Below are 27,273 nucleotides of genomic sequence, written 5' to 3'. Positions count from 1 at the left end.
GTTTTCTCAGACCTTGTTTGTGTTGGCTGTGGCTGTTTTCTCAGAGAAATTTCACTCTGATTTGTAGCCTCACAACTTGACTTTAACATATTTTGCAGCACAGAAAAGGCCCTGGCACAAGAGCTGTCAGCTGTCTCCCTGGCTGAACCTGGCTAGCAGTTCCCATTTCACTGCAGAGTTTTGCTTTTGTTTCATTCTTGGCTTTATCACAACTTGGACTGTGTGTTTGCACTCCCCATGTTCACCTCCAAATTTTGGACAGGGCAGGAGCCCACAGGCACCAAAGGAATGGTGGCCAGGTCAGATTAAGGAGGAGAACCACTGCCTCAGCAGGCTTGAAGGCTTCTAAGTGCCAGTAAAAGAGTCTCCCATCCCTTGCACTGCACAGCAGAGCTCCTGGGCTGTCCTGCTGTGTCACCCTCACATCTGCATCACAGGGAGTGCCTGCTCACTATGGATTGTGTCAGCCCCTCTGTACCATACACTACTCCTCAGGCTGGCTTTTGCACAGGCCCCTCTTCACCCTCCACATCCCTGTGTGAAAATTGCCACATTTCTGAGCTAGCCCACATACCAGCACTCACATTAATTTCATAATCATGCTGCACCACAAGACTGTTCTTACACAACTGGAGAGGAGCACCTCATTTATCTGAGGCTCTGGAGATGAGTGGTTTGGTTTAGTCCAGCCAGTGCTACATCCTTGTGGTGGCAGGGGCTCTGCAGAGCAGGAGGCTGTGAGTGTGTGTATGCTGGGGCTCTGCTGGTGGGGTTAGAGTTGAGGGGTGGAGAGGAATAATCAAGTAGTTTTGTACAGCTGTGAAAGCATGAGGAAACCTAACCTGTGTTTTTTTGCTAATATTTGAGGACAATTGGGAGTCCCAGAGAGGAAACATTGAGCTCTTATTTTTCCTGTTTTTATATTAACTCAACTAATCACTGAGTAACATTCTTCTTCCCAGAGCACTAAGCAGCCCTCTCCAAGCCTCACAACTCCCCTTTCCCATGCCATGTGGCAGGTCCTGGTACATCTGTTTACAAGTGGGGAAATCAGTGTATCTATAGAGTTTCCTTCATGTTCTCTGAAGCAGCCATTGATCCTGTGGATCTTTATTGTCACCTGAGTCCTAATATTTGAGAGCCACAACCCAAAGCCAGCAGTGGTGCAGTGTGTGAGGACTTGGCTATGGCTGTCTTAGCTTGTGATGAGACACAGAGGATTCACACATGCTTTGACATTGCTGACTCCCCTGGGACATGCAGCAGGTCAGCTTCAGCTCAGCCAAACCGAGGAAAACAGTCTAGAGAAACCAGATGATCTTTACTGTTAGTCCTCTGGAGCTTGGTAACTTGAGTTATTTAAAGGAAATGCTCTCCTGGCTTGATTGGATGTTTATTGCTGTTCTCTGTGCATTTTTCCAGTTAGCACGAGGCTGTGTACAGTAAGGACAGCAGCTTTTACTACAAGGTCCATGATGGGTTCTGCCACAGCAAACAGTCAGAGGAAATCTTGGTGTAACTCCTGTTCATTATTTTCTCCTCTCCAGGGCATCTGTGACCAGAAGAACTTTTGGGCATAGTGGCATTGCTGTGCATACGTGGTACGCCTGCCCAGCACTAATAAAGTCCATCTGGGCTATGGCCATTAGTCAACATCAGTTCTACCTGGACAGAAAGCAAAGCAAGGTAAGCATGTTGGAGGTCATGGCAGGTCATGGAGGTGTTGGCAGTGGTTGAGACCTTCTCACACCCTGCAGTTCCAACAAGGTCAAGTGCAGATGGTGGCTCCCTTCCTGCCCTCCCTTTCCACTTCAGATAAGAAAAAGGAAAATTTGTTCTAAATATCTCCTGGCTTTGGCCAGATTGGTGGAATTTGTATCAATTCATGTTTATGGGAATGAGGACTGAGGGAAAGATTGCAGCCAAATTGGAGCAGCCAAAGTTTGCAAGCAGAATTGTGTCCCTGTCTGGGTTGTTTCCACCTCTTCTAGTTCTTGAACTCTGTCATAAAGTTAGGGCAGCTTCCAGTAACGGAGTTCAAAGTAGCTTCACACTCTACAATTGTTTCTGCATCCTTGCTGCCCCTTGCTTTTTACTGTTGTGTTATCCTGGAAATGAGGGGTGGGGATATTATTTCTCTCTCCACATGGAGAGGAAGGATGCTGACTGCCTTGCCTTACAAGGAACTGTCTTGATCTTGTACTGCACAAAGGGCCACTCACTCAGTACACAAAAGAAACCACCTTGAAAACACAGGAGTATGTGTTCTGTCTCTGATTCCTTTCATCAGCAGTAATTTTAGTCATAACCAGAGCATCAGGAGATTTCTTTGATCACTGTGAGATCACCTGGAGAGAGGAGATCTCATATGCATGCCACTCTCCATGTGAGTTGGTGTAAAACTTAACAGAGAAGATAAAGTCTGTATTGAGTGGGTACCTCCTTACACAGTGGTCTGCACAGCCCTCCACCTCTGGTAGGATGTCAGGAATGTGCAGGGTGATACTCCTCCAAATGGCTGAAACAATCTTAACATCTTCCTGCTGCTGAAAGCACTGCCCACATTTTCAGGCAGGGGCTGCTCTCTTCCTTGCACAGGTGCTGGCCCTGTGCTCTCTTCATGAGCCATTTCAGGCCACTAAACTGGCAGAAAAATAGTTCTTTTTATTGCTTTTATTTGCTGTGTTCATTTTCTGCCAGCTAAATTGCACGAATTGGTTTGCTGAAATTATGTAAAGGGCCATAAGTTTGTTATTAGTCCAGCTCATTCTAAACCTTTCAAACACTGCTTTCCTTGTCATGATCTTTGTGACTTTATTGTAGAGTGGGTAGGATTCTCAGATGCTTTGGGCAGACCACATAGTTACACCCACTTTGGCCATGTGTTATCCAATGAAAAAAAATAGAATTCATTTTAGTTGCTGTTAGCTGTATTGAATTTACAGGCATAGTTAACTTGCCACCCCTGCCTAAGTGACAACTGTGAATATGGACAAAATTGGATCCTCACCCAATACCAAGTAATGCTTTCCTGTGCCCCTCCTCTGCTCAGCAACACACTGGAGCCATGTGTAGCCCTCTCTCCTGATGTCAACACAAACAACTAAGCTGACAAACAGAACTTGGGGTCTTTACTTTTATCCAGATGGATTTGCTGATCTAGTTGCAAAGTATTTAGGTCACAGTCACCAGCAAACAAAAGGAGATTCCCCCCTCCTCCAATTTCTTTGGTAGGAAACTGGGTCTCTTAAGTGCCCAGGTCTTCCCTTCAGTGACTTCTTTTGTTGTTGGCAGATTGTGTTTCAATCTGATCTCCCCTCTCTCACACTCCCACAGACAGCACCACCCACTAGCCCTTGTTTGTCAACCTGTCACATCTGTGACCATGTCAGTGTGCTTTGTCACAATAATCCCAGTGGTCATGCTGAGGCTTTGAAGTTAAAGCATACAAATATTTTTGTCCTCTTCTCTTAAGGGAGCTGGTATTTTAGTCTGTTGTCTTAGTCTTTGACATGACACTGTCAAGACTGATAAATCCATCAATTTTAATTGATCTGTTCAATTTATTCCGCTGGTCACTTCAGGACACTGTGCCCACATGTGCTTCACTTTTGAGAAGTTGTAAAACATATGCCACAGTGGGGTGGCAAGAAATGTCTTCATGTGAGCTCCCAAGATCTTAGACAAACATTTGAGTTTCAGGCTGCATGGGTTTGCATCCCCTTAAATCTCAGTCCTACTAAAGTTGAATCCCCAACTTCAAAGCACAATGTAGATATTCCTCTTTTCATGTCAGAACTTGGCATTGGTTATCATTCTAATGAAAGAAAAATAAAAACAAGCATAGAATAAAAATCCTGCTGGAGCTCACTGTGGCTGAGCCATGATAAGATGGCAGGAGATAGGACATAGTGATAAAGCAAGCTTGAACTCCATGCACCTCATAACCAGGCACCAGTTGGATCTGAGCCCTCTGTACAGCTGCACTGGAAAACCCCTTTCACTTGATTTTTAAAAGACATAAAATCAACTTGCTGGGGTTTTGACCCATTTTGCAAGGAAATGAGGTCCCTTCCTTGCTTCCTTGCAACCTCACTCTGCATTGAACTCCTGCCATCTCACCAAGTTCCCAGCATCTTGCTCCCTGCTGAGCTGTCTCTCTCCCTGCAATTGAAGCGTAACCTGGAGACAGAAAAGATCCCCAGCTTTCCAAGTGAATATCTCGGCGTGCACAGCTTCTGTCAGCTTCCCTTTTTTTCAGGAGACAAATGCAGCAAGACTTCAAGGCATGTCTTTGCTCTCTTGACTACACCGAGTCAATCAAGTGCTTGGCCTAGAAGCCTTGAGAAGTCCCTGTTTGTGGGAATTTCCAACAGCATGTTCCTCCAAGCACAAGGCTTTTTGGCTGAATGAACTGGAGAAAACAGGCCAAGGGTTTAAAAAAAAATCACCTGCAGCAAAGCCCATCACTGCTAGCAAGGGAGATAAATTCATCCCTAGTGTTCATGTACTCTTGCATTTCACTGATGGATTTTTGTTCACCCTCTGACCCTGTCAGAACAGCACTGGGGATCAGTTTGGCCCCTGTGCTTCAAAATGACTCATGAATGAACCAGTCTCCCTCCATGGAAATGAGACTTGGCAGGTCTGTGCTAAGTGCTTTAAAAATTTTGAGCCTGGAGGGACTGCAGGGCCCGAGGGAGTGCTAATGGGATGTAATCTACCTCTCCACTATTGTGCTGTCAGGACAAAGTCTAGCCCAAGCCTCATGCTGGCTGCTGTTCAGTGGCCTGGATGAAATAAGCTGTTGGTCTGATTCCTGTTCTTGATGAGTGGTTGTCCAAAGCACAAGACCACTCGATGCTGATGGGCATTGCTGTAGGCAGGAGAGGCAGCCGGGATTGAGCAGCATGGAAAATTAACCCCCTTTTATTCAGAAAATCCTCCATCCTCACAGTTTAGTGCAGAGCACCATCAGCATAACTGTGAAGGGATCTAAAACCTTCTCCTTTGGCTTCAGCAGGTTTGGATTGCACCCTCTCTGGGCTGCATTCTGCCCTGCTGATCCCCTACCTGCTCTTTTGGTTTGTTTTTCCTCTCTCGTGGCTCTGAGGATGCCAGGCTTTGCATTACATCATCTTTTTTCATTTACCTGCTGAATAGGAGTGGACATAAACTACAGGGCTTCTTGCTGTAACTATCCCAGAAATACAGGAAAACCACTGCCACACAGAACAAGAGGGCAGGATCTGTGTGTGCAGGCTTTGGGTTTGTATTTTTTCCTTATGCACCCACTGCAAGGACTCAGTATATTGGGTTAGGTCTTGCATTTGACCACTATGGCTGTTGCTGGGGTTATACAGAGTATACATAACCTTACATATATGTAGGATCATACAGCATACACCCACAGGGGATAAATCACCAGGACAGCAGCATTCTGAATGCTTTTTACCTCCAAAGATCTGCCATTGCAGCAAGACAGCAGTTCATGGTCAGGCTGTTTATCAAGGTTTCAGTAGCAGGAAATCTCATTAGATAGAAGCAGTGACTTTCCTTTTCACCTAGAACTAAGCTTCCAGAGCTATTTGGAGAACATTTCACAGAGAGAAATTTGGAGAATATTTCACAGACCTTGTTTCTGACCAGAAACTTCAGATCCAAGAAGCTAAAAGAGCGCTGTCGTCCTGGGGCTGATTTTAGGGAGCAGCTCTTGGAAATGAGAGGTGTCTGACTGGTTGGGGAATTAGTTTAAGGTGACCAGTACTGGTTGCCTGATCTGCCCTGAAATCCTTACAGGTAGTTCAGCCTCTGCACTCCAGTGGGTGAGTGCTCTGGGGTTGTGGAAATAAGCTTGTGAGACATTTGGATGTCTCTGAGTGGTAATGATGAAGCCTTTAAATAAGCAAGAATGTTAAATTATAATACTTCTGAGAATATTTTTAGTATAAGGCTCTCCCAGTCCTGTCTTCATTTGCAGACTTAAATTAATCTTAAAAGCACAGTGTGCAACAGGGAGACGTTTTACTTCCCTCATTATTTCACTGATGTGCAGAGGCAGGGAATCACAAAGAACCTTAAGTGTCTTACCCAAAGCCCCCCAGCAAATCAGTTAACAGAGCTAAGACTGAAGCTCTCTGTGGTGAGTATTCAGCCATCAATTCACTCTTAGTTCTTGTTAAAATGATTTCTGCTTCCTGTGCATGTGGAATAGCAGTGAAAATCCCATCATGGCAAGTGTTCATTTTTTCCCCATCTTGTATTAGTTCCAGTGGTAACAGATCCCACCATGGCACATGGACATCATGTACCTTCTGATCTGTTAGCACTGTAATGCTGTGCCTTTGGCCTGATCTGTATGATCAGGGCTGGGAGTCTCTTCTGGCTTCAAGGAGGTGCAGCAGGGAATTCTGAGGTGATCTTCCAGGATTTTTTGGTTCAAAAGCCTTTGTGTGGCTGTAGAGCCTCAGCACAACTTCCTGGGTTCTGGGAGATAGACATTGCATGCCAGTGACCCTGCAAGTCCAGGCTAACTGAAGCTCAGCAGATCAGAACTTGTGAGATTTGGGCAGTGGGCTGAGCTCCCAATTCCCTCTATCTGTGACTGAGAAGCTCACATGAGCAAGCAAAAAGCCAGTTTCCAGGTCGGAGATGAAATAGCAGTCTCTTTGTGTGCCATGTTACAGACAGAGAGCTGCTTCCTAGCTGGAGAGTTTTCTCCTTGTTAGCATGGCTTGATACCTGAAGAGAATTCAGCAACCAATACATAAAATAGAGTTCAGAGCATAAGCTAGTCCTTAGTTCCTCTCCTCTACTTTCCCTTTCCCTCTCCTCCTCCTCCCCTCCTCTCCTTCCTCTCCCTCTCCTCTCTCCCTCCGCTCCTCCTCTTCTCCTCCTCTTCCTCTCCTCCTCATCTTCCTCTCCTCCTCATCTTCTCCTCCTCTCTCCTCTCAGTTTGCACACTGTGCCTGTTTTACTTTCCCCTGTAGGTGTCTGGATTGTTCACTTTTTTTGGTGTACAGTGGCTGACTCCTTGCCCTACCGTGGCCAGTTACTGAGCTGGAGCTGGCTACTTCTTCTTACTGGAGTAATGTATTTACTTTGAAGAGGTCCTCACAGTAGGGACATTGCATGTGGCTTGTTAGTCTGGTCCATAACCTGAACTTGTTTTCCTGCCAGTATTTTCTTCCAGATTCTCATGACAGACCATTTAAACCATATCCTCACTGTTTCCTGTTCCAAAGCTCATTGCAAATTTAGAAAGGCCCCTCCTCCCTTCCTTTAGATGCTAGAGATGGGCTTTGCATTTTATAATGTTGGCATTTCTGAAGGTTTCTTATCATATGTGGCAACACAGTGACTCCATACATAGTTTGTTTAAGAGGAAAACATGTCCATGGCAAAGCAGAGAAAATAACAAACAACAGGAAGCAATTCCAGAATTGTACCCACTTAAGAATGTTAAAAGTACAGCAGCGAATACTGTGCCAGATTGCTTCTATTCTTGTAAAATAATCCAAGTTTGCTGTGGAGCCCTGTTTCCTGCCACAGCAAAAGCACTCTTTCCTTCTGTGAGCTTTAAAGAAGTTCTAGACCACTACTAATTCCTGTGTCCATGTCCAGTCCAAGATTCATGCTGCAAGAAGCCTAAGTGAGATTGCGATTGACCTGACCGAAACTGGAACGCTCAAGACCTCCAAGCTGGCCAACATGGGGAGTAAAGGCAAAATTATCAGTGGCAGCAGTGGGAGTCTTCTGTCATCAGGTAAGTCCTTCATCCTGTAAGTGGAGAGCATATGGTGGGAAGGGCCATGGCCATGGTATAATGGAGAAGCCAGAAGCTGCACTGCATAAATGAAAGTTACTTCCCTTTAGCCTTTCTGTCTGTCCAGGTGTCAGTCTGTCTCTCAGCACAAGCAGCACAGGCAGCATGCTTCCCCCTCTCTCATTACCTCTGTTCATTTCCTCTTTGGCCCCAGGATGTCATCTCCATCCTCTCACCAGCTGAAACCTGGTCTCTCTGCACAGTTTCTGCCATAATGATCCTTTGGCACTCACCTCATCCCTAGGCAGATACATTCATGAAGAAGCCTCCAGCCAGCAGTGAGAAAGTGGTAAACCAGTGCAGCTCATTAGAGAAACAGAGGGAAATTGGAGAAACAAGGAATTGGTGATGTCCTTCTGTAGTGGTGAGGGAGGGTGACTGCTTGGCTGGTATCCCAGAGTCAAAAGAGCTGTTCCCTAGCACTTTCTACCAAACTAGTGCTGGGGACCTAGAGGTTTCTTTTTGTGGCTTAGAGCATCTTCCTGTATGAGGAAGACATGATCTGTGAGAGAAATCCAAGAGAAGTTGATACAGAGTAGAGTTAGAGCATGAGAAAAAAAGGACCAGAGAAGGTGGGTCTGTATTTCCTTGATGCTCTTCTGTAAGTCTGATCTGAACAAACTGTATGTAAAACAGTGCTAGATGCCACTCCAGAAGCAAAGCAAGGATGTTTGCAAAGAGCTTGAAGCTTCTCAGTGAGAAGCTTTTCAGGAGAGCAATGTTGCTGGTTTCCCTATAGTTAACAGTTACAGTCAATTAAATGCTCTCTATTAAGCATCACATCAAGTTATCCAAACTGATTGTGTTGAGATGTATATAACACCAGAGAATAAACTTCTCAAGCTTGACAAGGGGAAAGTCCATCTAAGAACTCAAATGATTTAAAACTGATCTCACTGGTGCAGCAGATCAGCTTTGCATTCTTTGTGTCTCTTAAACACCACCCTCTCCTGCCCCGAAAATGTCCAGGAAGGGGTTAAAATGTGCAAAGCTTACAATGCTCCAGAGCAGCCTCTTGTTCAATTCCCTACCTTGCCTGCAAACAGAGATGCCTTTCTGCTTCTTAGGTCTTCCTGACTCCTCAGTATACAATCCACCTCTGTGCCTTCCATTGCTCTGGGAGTTGCAGTAGCTGAGCAGCTCCCAGCCTGGTGTCAGGTTGTTGGAGCTCTTTGTTTGTCATTTTTTCCATCTCTCCTGCTGGAAAGTAAATAGCATTAAGTACCCCAAGGAAGCTCTTAAGGCCTTCCCAAGAACTCAGCCTCCTGGGCACCATTCCCAAGTTTGTGAGAACTACTTGGTAGTAATCCTGTTTTCATGTTCATACACTGACTTTTCACCTTCCTGGAAAAAAAAAAAAAAAAAAAAAAAAAACATGTTAACATGGGACTTTGCTTCTGCTCTCTCACTGGGAGCCAGGTGAAAGCCAGCAGAAATCTGGCCCAGAAAAGCTTCTGTAGGGCCAGGACCTATCAGGGTTACAGGGATGGAAATCCCAAACTGGGAGCTGCCCATTTCTGTGTTTGTTTTTTTGCTGCTTGCTCCAATCCTGTCTGTCTGAGCATGGGGTTTGCAGACTAGGCAGAATTTCAGTAGTGACTGGACCCATGCAGAGTTCATTGAGTAAATGAATAATTTCTTCAGGCCTGGATAGGTGGTTCAATCTACCTGGACACCTACATAGGAGTCTGTGAACCTCTGTTTTGGTTAAGGCTTTGGACCAGGTGATCATGGCTCACTTTCTCCAGGTTCCTGTGTTCAGAGCTGCCTTAGGTCCTGCCAGCTATGAGGACAGGGCTCTCCCCAAACTGTTAAGGAGAGCTGTGAGGTTTGCTGCTGCTCTTTGCCTTCCAGCAGCTACAAGGAAGTATAGAGAGAAGATGCCTGCAGAGGAGGATGGATACTAGGGAATCAGAAGCCTTGGATTCCTTCCACACAGTCACCTGGACCCCTCTGCTCCAAGAGCCCCTTCCCTCCAGCCTGGCTGACAGAGGTGACCCAGCTCTGTCCCACTGGATGGGAGGGGACATTCTCTGCCTGTCCCACTGGGCACAGGCTTCATCCCAGCCTCTGTTTCCTCCCATTGTGCCAGTGATTATCAGTACACAATCACAACAATGATGGGTTATCTCACTGCCTGCCCACTGGAGAGAATAAGTGCAAATGATTTAGTGGCTGCAGTAGATTTCCAGGCTATAAATACCCTGAGTGACTCAAAACCACAAAGGCAGGACTGAATCTCTGTTTGCTCCCACTTCCCTACTGTTCTCAGTCATTTTTTTCCTGGAAGTTGCTTGTAGCCATTTCCTCTGTGGTTCTCCCTCCTCCTCACTTCAGAGGCTGTCAATGCCATGAGGAGCATGCCAAAGCTGGAATGTCTCCCTTGGGCTTGGAGCAAGGCTGCAAGGAAGTATTTGTTGTTGCTTCCAGCTTTCACACTGTCTGGCCAGGATCCTGCTGTGCAGTGTGAGGCAGTCACTGCCCCACATCACTGACAGTCTCAAGGCACAGCAGAGAGGAGATATGTGTTTAATACTGGGGCAGTGACTTCCCCGTGGTCACAGCATTTCAGGGGCAAACCCTAAGCTCCTCCATGTTTCCAAGACCCTTGATCTCCCTGCCCACAGTCTGTGTCCACTGCAGAGTTGTAAGTTTGATACCTGATGCTCCCAACTCCTCTTCTGACAAGTGCACTCTGACATTTGTCCTCATTTTGGCTCTGAAGCCCCCCCACCCCCCAGAACAGCGAACTGCTGCAATTTAGCTCAAGGGTCTTCTGCTCAGGGTCTCTGAACCATCCGGGGACATATGGGGCAAAATTTTCCCATGAATAAAAGCAAAGCCAGCAGACATAATTATCATAGAATCATAGAATAATTTGGGTTGGAAAGGACCTCTAAATGTCATTTAGTCCAACCCCCTGCTGTAAGCAGGAACACCCTCAGGTTGCTAAGATGCTCATCAAATTTGTTCCAATTATTGGAACAAAACCCAGATAGGTCTAAGGTGGATTTTTCCTTTGGAGCAGCCTGTGCATTAAGAACTCTGCATCACTCCTGGCTACTGAGGAGCCCTGATATTGCTGGGGTTTTGTTGGACTGAACCCCAGATTGCCTTCTTCATCTCAGAGGAGAGACCACAGTGGAGTACATTTGCTTCATTTAGCTCTGGAGACATCTTTGAGGAGCCTCCAGCCCCCTAAGCCCCATTCCTTCAGCAGTGGTGGAAGATTCCTATGTTAGGGACCTGTTTATGTTTGCAAATGCCATGACAGAGCCCAGCTGGATGGTTCCCTGGCCCCCACTGCTCCAATCTGGCAGGGTCTTCTCCCAGCTGGACCGTCCTGGTGGGTGTCAGAGTGGATCAGCAGCACCCAAGTGGCCTCCGGCACGGCCAGCAAGCACAGGGCTCACAAAGACAGTCACCCACAGGATATGTGAGTGCATCCTGTGAGAAGCAGCTCCAGCTGGGCTCCTGCAGGCCCTGGAGGATATCCTATTTGTCTGGCAGAGACCAGAGATAGCAGCTGTCTGAGGCTGCTGTGCACTGACATCCTGGTGTGGTGAGTCAGCCTGGGCTCTGGCACGGAGCAGGCGTGGGGGGACCTCCATACAGCCTCCCATGGGCATCTCGACCAAAGGCCACTGAGCCAGAGCCAGCAGCATGAAGAGTATGCCATATTTAGATGTGTTTTTCCTGGAGCAGGAGATTCACAAAATGAGGAAGAGAGGAGGTGCTTGGATGCTCTTAATTCACTGCTGCTCAGACACCTTTTTGAGTCTCCTCTCTCCACACACCGAGCACCAAGCCTTGGCTTACTGTGCTCTTCAACATCTCATCCATCCTCCCTGCTTGTTTTCATGCTTCTCATTTATCCCTTTTCCACACTGGTTCCATTCTGCTACAATAGGTGGAGGAAATGGGGTTGAACAGTGAGTCACTGGTAGGGCTTTCCTTTTCAAAACAGTGGCTCACCTTGCTGATCTCATCTCTTTGACAAACAAAACTTGTCTTTGAGCAGGTGCCTGTTTCAGGGACCCCTGCAGATCTGTACAGTCACAGCACATTGTCTTGGTCAGTCCTTTTGGGGTGTCACTCACTTGTTTCACATCCCCATCAATATCACCAGGATGGTCTTGACATCAGCAGCACTGGAGGGATCAGAAACCAGAGCATTAGCACTGGTAAAGAAGCTCAAACAGGAGAAGTGAGTTCATGGCACTATATAATCATCGGATAGTCAGTAGAATTTACTTTGAAGGTCAACCCCAATGCAATGAGCAGGGATATCTTCAACTAGATCAAGTTGTTCAGAGCCTTGTCCAACCTGTCTTTGAATGTTTCCAGAGATGAGACAGGGAGAACCATATTCTCCCCCCATTTCACAGCTCATATTCTCCTGAGTGTCAGTGGTTGGAGAAATCACCCAGAGAGTGTGAGTGAGAAGGGGAGCTGCATATCCACACACTAATAGGGTATTAAGTAGATGTTCAGGTCACCAAGACCTCTGTCCTATCCTGTATACAAAAGAGGAAAGGAAAGGGCATGTGCAATTGCCTTGGCTTTGAAATGAAACCAGCAGTATCAGCTATAAAACAGTCCAAATTCAATATATGCCTGGACCTTACCAAAAAGAAGGCCCTGTGCTTGCTACCAGGTATGTTTTCACAACCTTTTCTCTTTTAGAGACATCAGATGGCTCTGCAGAAGTGTTAAAATGCAGACTTTGGTAAATCTTTGCACAGCAAATGGGAAGGAAGCTGAGTGATAATTTTCACAGAAAAGTTCAAAAGCCATACAGTGAAATTACACATTTCAGCAACATTTCTCCTGTTTACTGCATTAAGAATTACCCCTAATTGGAGGGATAAAATACCTGAGAAAGTCTCTCAGTCAACCATTTTTGCTGCAGCAGGAGTCTCTCATGTTAGGACTAATCTTTCAGGACTGATTTTTCTCTGTTTATGATCCCCTTTGCAAGGCACTGGGCAGCCATGACTCAGTGAGCATTGTATTTAATAGGGCTGAGTTAAGGTAGTCTCTGCTTGATTGGTTTGGTTTGTGCTGGTCTTTGATTATTTCTTCGGTTATTTTTATGGTCCTTTGATTTGTTCTGACATTTTGGGGTCAATTGCCACTGGATTTAGAAGTGAGTTTGTGGTCACAGCCTCGCTTGAGGCTGGATTAATAGATATTTATAAATAAAGAGCCTCTAATGGAAGCTGTAGGCACCCCAGCAGTACAAAGCACTGTTCTGTGCTCCTTTACAAGCATCTCACATGATTCTCTTGACTGATCAAGTTTCCATTTGCCTTTCACCTGTGAGAACAAGCAGAGAATCCAACCCATAAAAATAATACATCCCCAAAATAGTTCAGCTTTTAAATAAGAAATAACCAGCTTGAACAGAACAGTTGTTCAAGGAAAAACTTGAGGAAGGTCTGAAGAAAAAAATACTGTGTTCAGTTCTGGGCCCCTCACTACAAGAAAGATATTGCTGGAGCGAGTTCAGAGGAGGGCAGCCAAGCTGGTGAAGGATCTGGAGAGCAAGAACTGTGAGGAGAGGCTGAGGGAATTGAAAATATTTAGTTTGGCAAAGAGGATTCTGAGAGGAGACCTTATTGGTCTCTACAACTACCTGAGAGGAGGTTGTACGGAGGTGGGTGCTGGTCTCTTCTCTCTAGTGGATAATTTCTCTACAGGAAATGGCCTGAAATAGTACAAGGAGAAGTTTAGACTAGATCTAAGGAAGAATTTCTTTACTGAGAGATAAGTTAGTGTTGGAACGGGCTGTCCAGGGAGGTGATGGAGTCACCATCCCTGGAGGTAGTTAAAAGCCATGTAGATGAGGCACTTGAGGACATGCTCTAGTGGGTTGTACAGCTATCAATATATGTATTTTATTTAGGGGAGATGTTGACAGTTGGACACGGTGATCTTCGTGGTCTTTTCCAACTGTGATAATTCTGTGATTCTGTGAAGTAAGTCCTGTGTTATGCCCAAGGTATCATCAGGTATGGCCAAGCTAAAACAAGTCAGCATCACAGGCCAGGAACTGTGTGTTCTGTCCCCTGGCCTTTGAACCCTCACTACACTAGAAAAGCCTCTGACACAAAAACACGCTTGGAAAAAGTTAATTTGAACTTACCAACCAAGGAGTGGTTGGTAATCCCATTGCTTCTCAGAGCGTGTCAGTGTGCTTCCAGATCTCCCCCAATTCCTTTGCTTTCTGGGAGGGGTGAAAAAGAAGGCTAAACGTGTCCTCAGTGGACACTGCCAGTGACTGCAACAGGAATGAGACCAGTGGGTTTCTCACACAGGAAAAACACAGCTGGAGCAACCACCACAAACTGTCTGTGCCTGGTCTGGGTCTCTACCAGCTCAGCCAGAAGCTGTTCCTTTCCTTCTTGTCAGCACACCCCAAATCAGCACAGGCATCTGGCCAGGGTTTAGGCTATTCATAAGTTTTCAAATGTTTCAGCATCTATGTTGCTGCTGTGTCAATGCACAGTGCAAAAACTAATAGCTTTTAAAAAGAAATCTGAGGCTGGTGTGGAGGTTGAGAGCAGAGAGAGGAAGGAAAGGGGAAGAACAGTTGAAAGGAAAATGTAGGTCATTAAAGTTGTCCTGAAAAAAAAAAAAAAAAAAGTTGAAACATCTGCTGGAATCATTCATGCTGGAATCATGAACAACTTTTTACTAGGACTCAGCAGTTTGTTGGCAGTTCAGTGAAGAAATTCAGCAGGTTAACTTTTGCTAATAACTGCTCAGCAGGATTACTGAAGCTGGTGAAGGGCCTAGAGCACAAGTTTTAGGAAGAGCAGCTGAGGGATCTGGGGCTATTCAGCCTGGAGAAGAGGACACTGAGGGGAGACCTTATCACTCTCTACAGCTACCTGAAAGGAGGTTGGAGTGAGGTGGGGGTTGGTCCCTTGTCACAAGGAGCTAGCAATAGAAGGGTAAATGGCCCCAAGTTGCACCAGGGGAGGGTTAGTTGGATATTAGGAAAAAAAATTTCACCAAAAGGGTTGTCAGGCCCTGGAACAGGCTGCCCAGGGATGTGTGGGGTTAACAGTTGGACTTGTTGATCTTAAAGGTCTTTTCCAACCAAAACAATTCAATGTTTCTGTTAAGAACTACTAAATGCTAGAGATTTTCCATGTCAGTACAAAAGCAAGGCTCCTGAAAAGATCTGTCAGGTTCTTGCAGCACTGATATGTTTGCAGAACTGAGTTTTGTTCCTCTGTGAGAGCAAACCCAAATAAAATGAAGATGACTACAGTAACAAAACAAACATCTTACCATAAGGTGACCTCTGATGATGGTCAACCTGGCTGACCTTGAAAGAGCCCTTTTTCCACCTCCCCCACTCCAGGACAGCCCAATAAAATGTTTTACAAAATGGAGTGGTGTTTTACAGAGTAAGTGTCAGCTCAGCTGTCTTTTGTATTAAAACTGCAGAAAATATTGGTGGAAAAGATCAGTGAGATTCTTTGCTCCCCCTAGGCCAATGCAGAACTGTTTCATGGCATGGTTTGCATCAATCCTCTTTCAGTTTAACTTTTAACAGTCTGCTGGAATAGTAGCAATGAAAGATGAAGCTGAAAGCACGAATTTCAGTCTTATTTTGCTGCCAAAACAAAGAGTTGTTCCCAGGTTCCTTCCGGAGCTCTGTGAAATGGCAGCAACATTTTCATCCCTGTTGGGCTGAGTGTCTTCACTGTACACTTGTCCCATGTCACCCCTATCATACAGGTGCACAGAAACACTACAGTAGCATCCTGTTTTATCTGATCCTGCAGATAAAGGTCTGATCTCTCTGTGCTATTGCTCTAGAGGAGGTGTGGAAGTCTCCCAGTACAACTCTAGAACAGCAATTGCCCAGAGGAACTGCTGTGGGGTAGGAGAAGTCCCCTTGAAAGCACTGCTGAGACAAGGACTTCTCTGTAGACACACATCTGCATGGACTAAATGCCCCACAAGAAGTGCTTACAAATCACTGAACACAGTCCAGCTGGTGGATTGTGTCTGGTGCCATTTTAGGTGGGTTACAGAATCCCACTGCCAGTCTGAAAGAGTGTAGGGCTCATAGGGTCTCACAGTAGTGTATCTGCCACCCCATGGAAGACATCCCAGATACCACAGATCATCTAAAAGCTTCTGCTGAGGCAACAACAACCTCTGAGCCACAGCAGCCCCATCCATTTAGCTCAGCTCAAGGCCCACTATGGAGTTTATTAAAAAGGGATCACATGGAGACCTTCTTACTTACCCTCACTTACTGTGAGGATGGTGAGACACTGGCACAGACTGTCCAAGGAAGCTGTGTCTGCTCCCTCCCTGGAAGTGTTCAAGGCCAGGTTGGATGAGAGGTGTCCCTGCCCATGGCAGGAGGTTGGAATTAGATGATCTTTAAGGTTCAACCCCAGCCATTCTATGAGTCTATGGTTGTGTGATTCTATCTGAGCAACACAACATGAATTACTGCATGGACTTACTGTAGTGGGAGTTTCTGGGTGATTGCCACTCGAAAATTCAAGCCATTTGGACATTAGTTTAAGTATCTTGACCTGTGTTTTCAAGAGTGAACAGCTACTGTCCCAGAAGGACCTATAAGTTGTTGTTTTTGTGTATTTCATAGGAATCTTGTTAGGTAATTTTGTTCCATTACATTTTTCATAAAACAAGCAGTGTAAGTGGATTGAATTAAATGTTTAATCCTGGGATAATTGCAGTTCTTACAAAGTAGGCTATATTGTCCAATGGTTCTTCCTAGGCTTAATTTCCCAAAAATGCATCTCCAGGGCTGTTGTTAACTGTACTGTTTGTTGCCACTGGAAACTTTCATGGCAATTGTATGTCTTTTTTCTTTTTCCCCAGGATATTTACATGATTAATTTTGTTGGGTTTATTTTTCTGGATAATTATTACAAATGTCTTTATGTGATTCACTGTCCAATGTCTAAGTATTAGCATAAACATTAAGATTTTTCAGTAAACAAACACTGGGAAACACCTGCTTCATTTCATAGTTTGATTTCTTTTTGGAAGGGCTGCATCCAGGCTTCGGTAAAATTACAAGTACTCCAGATGTGTGTTCTGCTGTCAGCTGGCCTAGTGAAATCATTGTTTATTGATAGGTTCCCAAGAGTCAGACAGTTCTCAGTCTGCCAAGAAAGACATGCTGGCTGCTCTGAAATCCAGGCAAGAAGCTTTGGAAGAGACACTGCGCCAGCGTTTGGAAGAGCTGAAGAAGCTGTGTCTCCGAGAAGCGGTAGGCAATGGGAATCTTATCACCAGTAACACTTGGTTGCTTGCATTGCTGTAGGATGATTGTTGTTTGGGGGTGGTGTGGAATCAGGAGATCCCTTCTACAGTCACCTCTTGCTAAGCCCATGGTACAGAAGCCTCAAGAAGCTCTGGCTGTTTCAGCTCCAGAGTGTGATGTCGCGGGACATTTGTCCCCTAAAGAAGGGGACCCCATGTCAGCTGGTACCCAGTTGGCTTGGGAGGTGCTCAGCATCCATGTCTGCTGTTTGCAATTGTGTTTAAGATGCATTCAGGCATGCTTCTCACTGGCTTTGGTGGGAATATGCAGCTACCTAAATGGCACAGGAGGGCTGTCCTGTGTACTGGAAGTCACTTCTCAAATGCTTTTGACTACATTACCAAAAAAAAAGCAAAACAATCCACCCAGGGTGATAAGTGTTCTTCTTGAAGCAGGCCTGACCTTAAGTGGTTTTTTTTCTCTCAGCACATTCTTACGTGCAGCACAGATCTCACCTGCTCCATTTAGGCTCCCTTCATCTGGTAAGCCCTGGAATTGAGGAATGGGTAAGAGGAATGTCAGTGCACTGGCAGACCTTGAGAAGAGAAACCAGAGTGGTCATCCCTGTTCCTGCTGGACAGCTCAGCAGCTCATACCCTCCCCACTCACCTGCCTGTTTATTCTTAAAAGTACACAGGAGGTCAGCTTAGAGATGTTTGGGGAAATCACAGCCCTGCTGCAGTTGTGTGTGGAGATGAGCAGCAGCACACACACTTGGGTCATTCAGCAATCCTCCCTTATTTACCAGGCCTGAAAATCTGAATTTAAAAACAAATTGTGATGTGTAGCACAATAGGAAGCTGCCTGGAGACAGTGGCACTGAGGTCTTCCAATTCTTGCTTAATATTTGTATTTTGCCTTTGACAAAGATAGGACAAATAGGTGACTAGTACAGGTCCCATTTCACTTAGTTTTAGTTATTCTATAATTTTAATGCCAGCAAGAATAAATTGCAGAAAATAACTTCAAACAAAGTCAGCAGAAATCTCTGCTGCCTCAGTTGCCCTCCTTTACTCCAATGAGCAATCCTTTCCCACCTGCTTAACTTGAGCAAACAACTTGTGCTGATAAAGGTCACAGAACCGCATCCAGTGGTGTCCATCAAGTACAGAACCAAGATCAACTGCAGGAAGATGTCACACACTCTTTGGGGGCTGATGGACAAGGTCTGGAGGGCACTGCTTGCCCTGCAGAAATCTCCCACCCTAAGCTAACACTGTGACTGGCCATGGGCTAATGCCTTGCAGCAGGCTGAGTGCAGGGGAAGATACCAGAGTTGCAGAAGCTCATAGCCCAGAGCCTTGGCTTTAACCAAGCCCCATCTGCAGTGCAGCCTCAGGTTGGCTCAGGTCACTTTGCAGGCAACTGGGATGCAGGCAAAGCTCCTGCAGGGGCATGGAGCCAGTGATAAGGAGCAATATCCCCTTAATGTGATGCAGCAAGGCTGGGCATAGCCCATCTCTCAGCTCCTGAGGAGTGGGTAGAAAGTGTTTGTGCTTTCTGCAGAAGATCTCAGAGAGGCAGTTGATGGACACTTGGAATCTGACCCTGTATTGCAACCCCACAGCTCATCCTGCAGTTGGAAGTGTTTCCTCTCAGTCTGCCCTTTGCTGTTTCTGCATTGGCACTGGAATGGCCAAAACAGAAGGGGAAGGCTGCAGACCAGGAGATAAAAAAGGGTTAAAAGCAGGGGCATAATCAAATAAGCATGACCAGAGCCATTCCTAACAGTGGCATCAGGTTACTTCAGACCATCACTACTCCAGTTACTTATTAATATAGATTACATTTCTGGACTGTGCCTGTGAATACTTTTCAGCTTATGGAGGCAGCATGGTAACCCACATTAATTTTGTTCTGCTCCAATCTTTGGCATTTTACAGAAAATTTTCACTCTTTCCCCACTGTACTGCTTCTTATTAGGGGTCATAAAGGAAATTTGCTTGTTTCCCTTGGGAAGGGATACAGGAATCTGTGTCTTGATGCAGTTCTTAGAGGCACATCTCACTAGAATGAACACTTCCAAAGAAAAGCTGCAATAACCCCAGAGGGCTGGAGGTGCAATGCAGAATGCCTCTGGCAGAAGGGGGTTGTGCACATCAATGTTGCTGGGAATTGCTAAAAGGAAAAATTTGAAAAGCCCAGGTCCTTGTTTCCTAGTGACCTGAAAAAAGTAGAATGAAAAACCCCATTAGGGAGCCAGGGAGAGGCCAGGGCAGGCAGGAGCCTGAGCTTCGCACTCCCATTAGGGTCAGCTGCTGTTCTTTGGGATTCAGATGATTTAGGTTACTTTGCCAGCTGGATCCTCTCAAAGCTGGTGCTAAAGAACACAAAAGCCTTTTGTCCCTCACAGGGAGACTTGTGAGCACAAGGAGTCGGGCTGTGCTCTAGCAAGGCTCCTGTCTTTTTCTCTAGGCATTTGAATGCCTTCAGTTCAGATATGTGTGGCTGTATTGTGTAGTCCAGGGGAAAAAAACACCCACAGCATTGACATCAATACTGGCACTCACTGCTTCCTGTGTTCCAGAGATTCCTCAGTTCCCTGGGGTTTACTTCAGATTTTGAGCAAACCTTTGGGAATGACCCCATCACTCTGACAGAGCATCATCTGATATTGCTGCCCATGGTTTCACTGGGGTTTGGAAGGGGCTCTGATACATGAAGTGTTATCAGACAGGTAATGAGGTACCAGGCACTGCTTTTAGTGACCATTTTCACTGCATTCCTGTCAGACACATCATGAATCAGGTGGGAATGTTTTTCTGTGCAGGTCATGACCTGCTGTTGCCAGTGGGCCTTTCTGACTCAGCAGACCTGCATCCTGTGGGAAGGCTCTGGGATCTGCTCACCCTCTTCTCTGAAGCAGCTCAGCAGATTGAAGCTTTGTGTGTCCATTCAGCCTCAGGCCCCAGCACCCTGGGGATGGGCAGCACGTACAGACCTACCCTGGCAGGCCACAAAAATCTGCATTCATGCACAGGTTAAAGGAAAGTTCCCCACTCTCAACGTGAAGTCCTGGGATGAGTTTGCAGGGCTGGGTGCTCTCCTGTGTGTTTATCACCTTGCTGAACTGGATATGGTGATAACAAATGCCTGTCATTTTACAGTCACAGTTCAAGAGTGGTGTTGTGCTTTGCTCTGCTGCAGGATTTCCCAGATCACTAACAGCATTCTCTATTTACAGGAGCTCACAGGAAAACTGCCCCGAGAATACCCCCTAGATCCTGGGGAGGAGCCACCTATTGTAAGGAGAAGAATAGGAACTGCCTTTAAACTGGATGAGCAGAAAATCCTGCCTAAGGGAGAGGTGAGGCTATGCCATTCCCTTCTAACCTACTGTACCTACCTCAGGTCTCTAAGATGTCCAGTGTGAATTGCATAGGAACCATCAGTCTCTCAGCCTTTAAATGACTGCACTTGGTCACCTTTTTTTTTGTTTGTTTGTTTTTTTTTAAATATCTATCAGAGCAGGAAGGCAGTGAGAGAGCTGGTGCTCAGCTCAGACTGGGAGTCAAGGTTAAACTCTCAAAGTTTAGTCCTGACTTTGCTGGAAGTAACAGAAATAGCCTGTGTGATCAACTGGACCATGACAGTCCAAGTGCTCTGGTGACCAAGTAGAGTGACTTGTGTGAGGAGGAAGAACATCAGAAGCCCCTTGGGCCAGCTGAGCCCTGCTGCTGCCCTGTGTTATTGCTGCAAGCAGCCTCTTGCCTTCCACTTCAGTAGCAGCCTGAATTCAGGTCTCCCATAACGGGGAGAAAAGCATCACAGTGATCCATCTTAGCCCCACAACAGACAGATGAAAGCATTTCTCTCCCCAATCCTTCAACAAAAGAGCCTTCGTCCCTACCTCTGGGGAGCTGGAATTATGTTTTTCTAAGTTTGCCAGGGAGTGTTTGTTCTCTTCCCTTGCTCCCACAATCTGCTGGGTCAGTGCCCTGAACCGTGGCTGTGAAAACAGGGCCTGCAGCAGCTGTAAGGCGGGACCGGATTCACAGAACAGCCATTGTCTGCAGAGACACATTTGTCTCAAGACACTTGTGTGTATTCCAGTCTTGAGTTTCCTTTTTATTTTTCTAAGAGGAGAGACTGAAGCTGGTGTGACTGTGTGGTTTAAGGCTCCATTCAGCCAGGGAATTAACTGTTTGTCATTTTGTTGGCATTTTGCTTTGCCTGAAAAAATAAACAGCTGGAGCTCTTTAGTTTTGTTCTCAATGGAGCCTGGGAGAGGAATTCCAGCAAAGTCAAATATTCATGAACTAGCACATTTAATTAAGCTTTTCAAAGGGAAGCACGGCTTAGTTGAGTTACCCCTAAAACCCCTTCAGTCTGTTGGCTGCTCCGTTATAACCTGATCTCCAGCTTCCCCAGATCTTACTGCTACAAGGCAGCTTTTTGGGGCCAGCAGATGAGGAATCTCCTTACTCCAGCAGCAGGGTTAGGTGGAAAGAGCATGAAGGTAAAGCAGCTCCTCCCCATTGCAGGCACTCTGCCTTTTGGCATCAGCAATCCAAACATGCTGACTCAGCTTTTCTCTACCTCCCTTTTCATCTGTCAAACTTTAAGACCGTGCTGAAAACCATCAGTTTCTGTTATGAGAGACTGATGTTGAGCTGTGTTTATTTGGCTGCCAGTTTGAGAGCATTTAGAGAGGCCAACTGTGATTTTCATGCACTTTTCAGCAAGTGCAAACACTAGAAACTTAATTTAAAGCAAAAGGTGAAATACCCCCTCAGTCACATAAATCCAGGACTGATATTACCAACTGTGACAAGGACCTGAAGCAAGGCATTTCCATCCGAAGGCATATGATAGCCTTCATTTTCTGAGGCTTTATTTATATTGGCCTCACTGGAAGAAAATAGGCAGTTATGGCCAGAAGGAAAATTAAATGTTTTTTCTAAGCTATAGTGAATGACATAGAACTGAATCTGTGAAGGTCTGAATAACAGCTTCCATCAAACTCTCTGTACCTTAAGTAAGAGCTTTGTCAGAGCAAGACCTGCAGGGAAAGGTCCTGTTATTTTTTTTTGTAATCGCCTCTGCCCGGTCCATAATTCCTGACTCTGGGAAGGATTTTGCCAGAAAGACATAAACCAAGTTCCAGGACTTAAAACCCTGTGGTGTGAAATTCACTTTTAGTAAGTTTGGCACTGATAGAGCTTTCAGAGTCTTCAAAGCAAAAAAATCTGAAAAGGATGGGGGGTGGGTTCAGTCTCCTGTAAAGTGGGGGAAATGGTAATTATAGTTTTACAGCAATGCTGACTCACCACTGACAGCAAAAGGATTTTTTTCAAAGCCAAAAGCCTCGAATAAAAACTTCAGAGAATGACTCCAGTCTGATTAATTCCCACAGCATCAGCTCTTGCAGCATATGCTGCTGCTAAAAAAAGAGAAGGGATTTAAATTTGCACAATGGGTGTCCTGGTTTGACAATGGGGATCTCCGTGAATATATGTCTGTCAGTGCTTGCAATCTGAACTCCCAACATTCACTAAAAGTAACCAAGCTTGTAATTTTTTCCCTAAGTTGCAAGGTGCCTCCTTCCCCTTTCTAGCAGACTAACATCAAAATCTCCATCCAGCTGGGGAAGGTAGCCAGATCTGTTGCAGATGAGCAAGTGCTTCACAGCTTAGGGTCCCAGTACACACTGGAGAGCTCTGGATCAGCTTTTGCACTGGCATAAATTGGCTTAAATCCCTTAACTGTGGAGGATAACTACAAATCACTAGGTAGCTTCCAGTTTAAATACAACTGGTTGTATTTACCACCACTCCTTGTTGGCATACAGAAAGCTTTCTCTAAGGCACTGCTCACTCTGAAATCACTCTCCTGTCTTGTAAGTCCAAGAGACAATTTTCTGGTGCAGTCAGCAGCCCATAATTATTTCAGACCATACTCTGGATTTTGACAGCCATACACCAAGGAGGAAGTAGCCCATCTTTGGCTTTTTTATCTCAAAGTACTTGGTGATTGCCAAGCAAAACTGTCAAGAAGGGTAAAGCTGTAGAACAGCGCTGATCTCAAGTGCGGTTGAAATATGGAGATAGGGAACAGGGAGCTGGTGCAGGTGGGAAAGAGGTGCTGCCCATAAGATGAGTGTCACAGGATGACTTTGCCAGCAGTAGGGCACTGTTGAACTCAACCATATTGAACTGCACAAAAAGCCAAACAGCACAGCAGGGACAGGGCTGGAGTACACATGTCTTCTTTTATGGGTCATCTCTTTTGCCAGGTGTGCTCCCAGGCACTTGTGTGGGCAGATGAAGGTGAGATGGGTATGCTCAGGGAGGCCTCAGAATGGAGGGAGCAGCATAATCATGTGTGATTTGCTGATGGAGAGACCCTTGGTTGGAGGCCCCTGGCCAGGTTCACGGGGATTCTGCCCAGAGCTGACCTGGCCACTTGCCTTTCCCCAGGAGGCAGAGCTGGAGCGCCTGGAAAGGGAGTTTGCCATTCAGTCCCAGATCACAGAGGCTGCCCGACGCCTGGCGAGCGACCCAAATGTCAGCAAAAAGCTGAAGAAACAGAGGAAAACATCCTACCTGAATGCACTGAAAAAACTGCAGGAGATCGAGAACGCCATCAACGAGTACCGCATCAAATCTGGCAAGAAGCCAACCCAGAGAGCATCACTGATCATAGATGGTAAGTGAGGCTCAGCACCTGCAGCATTGCTGATGGAGGTAAAGGAGCAAGATTCTTGCCTTGAACTCATGGCTTGAGGCACAGATTTCTCCTCCTTCCCCTTCTCTCTCCTGTCTGGAGGACTCCATGGGTGCTGGCAGCCGGGCTGTCCTCTCCTGTACCAGTGTGCAGTCAAAGGGGTGTCTGGGATGTGTGCTGTGCATTAGGGATGTGCTGGTTCACAGCACAAGAACCAGTGGCACACTGTAGGTTATAAGCATGTCAGGAAAGAAGACTTTTGACTCCTTTGTTCACTTATAAAATCACTCTGTTAATGTCTCCTCCAGAGTGCTGCTGTACAAATGTAATTAATGTTAGCAGTGGGGTGAGCTCTGTAGCTGAAAAGCATCTGTAAAATCAAAGTGGGAGCAATGTCATTGCTGTGTTCAAATACTTTTTTTTTATGTAATTCTCAGAGCACTTTATGGTTTACTGGGTTGTTGATTGGTTTTTCATGAAATCCATTAACTTTCTACCGTGGTTCTTTCTCCCTTGCTGATCTTGCCCTTTCCCTTTGACTTGCAAAGCTTTTCTCTGTGCTTTTGTAGCAGGAACTGAGATTAGAGCTGCTGTATTTGTGACCTGGGTACCAAGTTGCACCACAGTCAGGGATAACAGCAGCTGGGAGGAGATGGGTGGGGAAGGCAGCTCAAATGTGCACACCAAGCATGTGAGAACTGCCTCTGCTACACAGGATGCTCAGAAAGTGTTTCCCTGAATTACTCAGAAGTGGTACCTAGTGTGGTAGCAACAGAATGATGGTTTTAAGAAGGGAGAGATCAATTCCAAAGTCCTTTGGAGACAGAAATCTCACTAATGGCACTGTGCCATTTTGCGCCCTCTGGGGATTTCAGCTCTCAGATGTGACTCAGTCTTAATCCCCATTAATGGAAAAGACTTAACAGCTCCTTGAAAGGCAGCCTGCTCTGGAGAGACCTGACCTGCAGCTCTGCCCTCCCAGACTGAGTGGGCTGAGTCAGTTGTTCATAGGAATTTTCCTGCCTCTGGGCTAATGGGGAGGAAGACTGGGTGCCTGCTAAAGGCTCAGTGGAAGAAGATCACTGTGCAGTTCAGCACCCAGTCACTGCCATTTTCAGGACCATCTGACCATCTTTATTTTCTTCCCCTCAGAAGGAAACATTGCCAGTGAAGACAGCTCTCTCTCAGATGCCCTTGTTCTCGAGGATGGTATGTTGGATGCTGTATGTTCTAGGGGTCAGGAGGGAAATGGGGAGGGATGTGTGATCTCCTGGCTGACACTCAAAGTGGAGGAACTGTTGTGTAATAATCAAACCAAACTTCCTAGTACCAAACCTGCTTGGTTTCCCCTAACTCCACCTTGTAGTCAGACATCATGTTTGGAGCAGTGAGTATTGCCATGATTACTGCTCTGAATTGTTTCAAAAGACAGTCCCAGAATGCCCCCTTATTTTCTCTTAAGGTTTCAATTGGTTTAATGTATCACACACTCTTGCTGGACATTCCCTCCAGTTCCCCAGTGGGATTGTCAGCCAGCACACTGGTGAAAGCTGGGTCTTAAAGTTGCTTCTGAGCACAACCAGGGGAAGTGGGCTAAGGAAGGAGGCTCCAGGAGGTGTGGTGGTGTCCTCCAGGGTTGTACTGCCATTGCAGATGTCACACAGCCATCACCTCTCTCCCTTCTTGTCTTTACAGAGGATTCTCAGATCACCAGCACAATATCCCCTCTCCAGTCCCCACACAAGGGACTCCCTCCCCGGCCACCCTTGCACAACAGGCCACCTCCTCCACAGTCCCTGGAAGGCCTCCGCCAGATGCATTACCACCGCAATGACTACGACAAATCCCCCATCAAACCCAAGATGTGGAGTGAGTCATCCTTGGATGAACCCTATGAGAAAGTCAAGAAACGTTCCTCACACAGTCATTCCAGGTGAGCCAGCAACCTTGAAGAACTCTCACAGAGATATCCTCTGCTTTCAGGAAATACAGGTGGGAGCCCTTCCAAAATTTGCAGAGCTGTCTCCTACCAAAAAGAGACTTCTAAGTGTTCTGGCCAATAGGCCTGTCATAAAAACAGACTGCAGCCACATGACTGCTGCTTGAGGGGAGACCTCATCACTCTCTACAACTCCCTGAAAGCAGGTTGAAGCCAAGTGGGGGCTGGTCTCTTCTCCCATGTAGCTACCAGTAAGACAAGAGGGCATGGACTTAAGCTCTGCCAGGGCAGGTTTAGGTTAGATGTAAGGAAAAAATTCTTTACAGAGAGGGTGATCAGGCATTGAAATGGGCTGCCCAGGGAGGTGGTGGATTCTCCATCCCTGGAGGCTTTTAAGAAGAGACTGAATGTGGCACTCAGTGCCATGGTCTGGTAACCACAGTGGTAGTGGATTAAGGGTTGGAGTTGATGATCTCAGAGGTCCTTTCCAACCTGGCTGATTCTGTGATCCTGTGAAAACACATTTAGAAAGAAAGGATGATGGATCATCCAAGGGCTTTGACAAGGCTTGGCCTTGACCTCCAGCTACTGCAGAAGCACAAGCCCTGGGAACCATCTCAGAGCAGCAGCTGACCCAACTCCCTCACCCCCATGAGTTCACAGGCACATGCCTGAGATCTGGAAAGAGGCTTGGGAGCCCCTTCCTCAAATTCCTGCCCAGGAACTGAAGCAGGGTGTTTGTTCTGCAGCAGCCACAAGAGGTTCCCCAGCACTGGGAGCTGTGCTGAGGCAGGAGGGAGCAGCTCACTGCAGAACAGCCCCATCCGGAGCCTTCCCCACTGGAATTCCCAATCCAGCATGCCCTCCACACCGGACCTACGGGTACGCAGTCCACACTACGTCCACTCCACACGGTAAGTCCTCCCAGCTCCACAAGGGTCTCCCCTTGCTAGAACAAATACTGTCAGCTTTATTCTTCCCCCAGAATATAAATTAATTCCCAATTCAGGAAAGGACACAGATCAGCCCTATTCAGATCAGAGGCTCAAGTACTGTTGCTACTTGGGAATGTCTCTTGAACTGAAATCCTGAAATTCTTTCAGATAAATGTGATCCTGGCACTCATCTCCCCCTCAAGTAATCAGACTTTTCTTCCACTGGGGCCTTCTATCTCAGGGGTTGTTAATAGACAGTACAAACTCCACACCACTTTTAAAAGGTGTGTGGTGCTAATTCTAAGTTCTGCAATAAATTCCCTCACAGATCCAGCTGGAGATAACATGCTGTTTTCTGTCTGATATAAAATGATGGGTAGTGTTTATCCTCTGTCATAGAAAAAATGTTTGCACATGTGATCTTACGTGAAGAGGGAGTGTGTATAAAGCCACATGTCCAAGGACCCAGGTGGCAGTGTAATAAGCCCAGGGCTGACAAAGGAAAGAGCTGAAGTGTGGCAGGGAGGTGATTTGATGTGCATGGCCCAACGTGACTCCAGTTTGCAGCAAGATTGCAACT

At 46.2% G+C, this 27,273-nt stretch overlaps 1 protein-coding gene across 2 annotated transcripts in view; it reads left to right on the top strand.

Moving 5' to 3' along the window:
* Nucleotides 1-27,273, top strand: part of FRMD4A (FERM domain containing 4A) — a 149,191-nt gene that overhangs the window by 109,777 nt on the left and 12,141 nt on the right. For both annotated transcript variants that reach the window (XM_030456226.1, XM_030456230.1), the window contains exons 13-20: nucleotides 1,548-1,686; nucleotides 7,624-7,765; nucleotides 16,966-17,099; nucleotides 20,338-20,460; nucleotides 23,573-23,801; nucleotides 24,972-25,028; nucleotides 25,515-25,752; nucleotides 26,508-26,672. In XM_030456226.1, coding sequence (XP_030312086.1) covers nucleotides 1,548-1,686; nucleotides 7,624-7,765; nucleotides 16,966-17,099; nucleotides 20,338-20,460; nucleotides 23,573-23,801; nucleotides 24,972-25,028; nucleotides 25,515-25,752; nucleotides 26,508-26,672 — 1,227 coding nt within the window. The remainder of the gene's footprint in view (nucleotides 1-1,547; nucleotides 1,687-7,623; nucleotides 7,766-16,965; nucleotides 17,100-20,337; nucleotides 20,461-23,572; nucleotides 23,802-24,971; nucleotides 25,029-25,514; nucleotides 25,753-26,507; nucleotides 26,673-27,273) is intronic.

This window comes from Calypte anna, chromosome 1, assembly GCF_003957555.1.
Source record: "Calypte anna isolate BGI_N300 chromosome 1, bCalAnn1_v1.p, whole genome shotgun sequence".
Lineage (NCBI taxonomy): Eukaryota > Metazoa > Chordata > Aves > Apodiformes > Trochilidae > Calypte > Calypte anna.
Note: the sequence above shows the minus strand (reverse complement) of the source record. Positions and strands in the feature narration are given on the sequence as shown.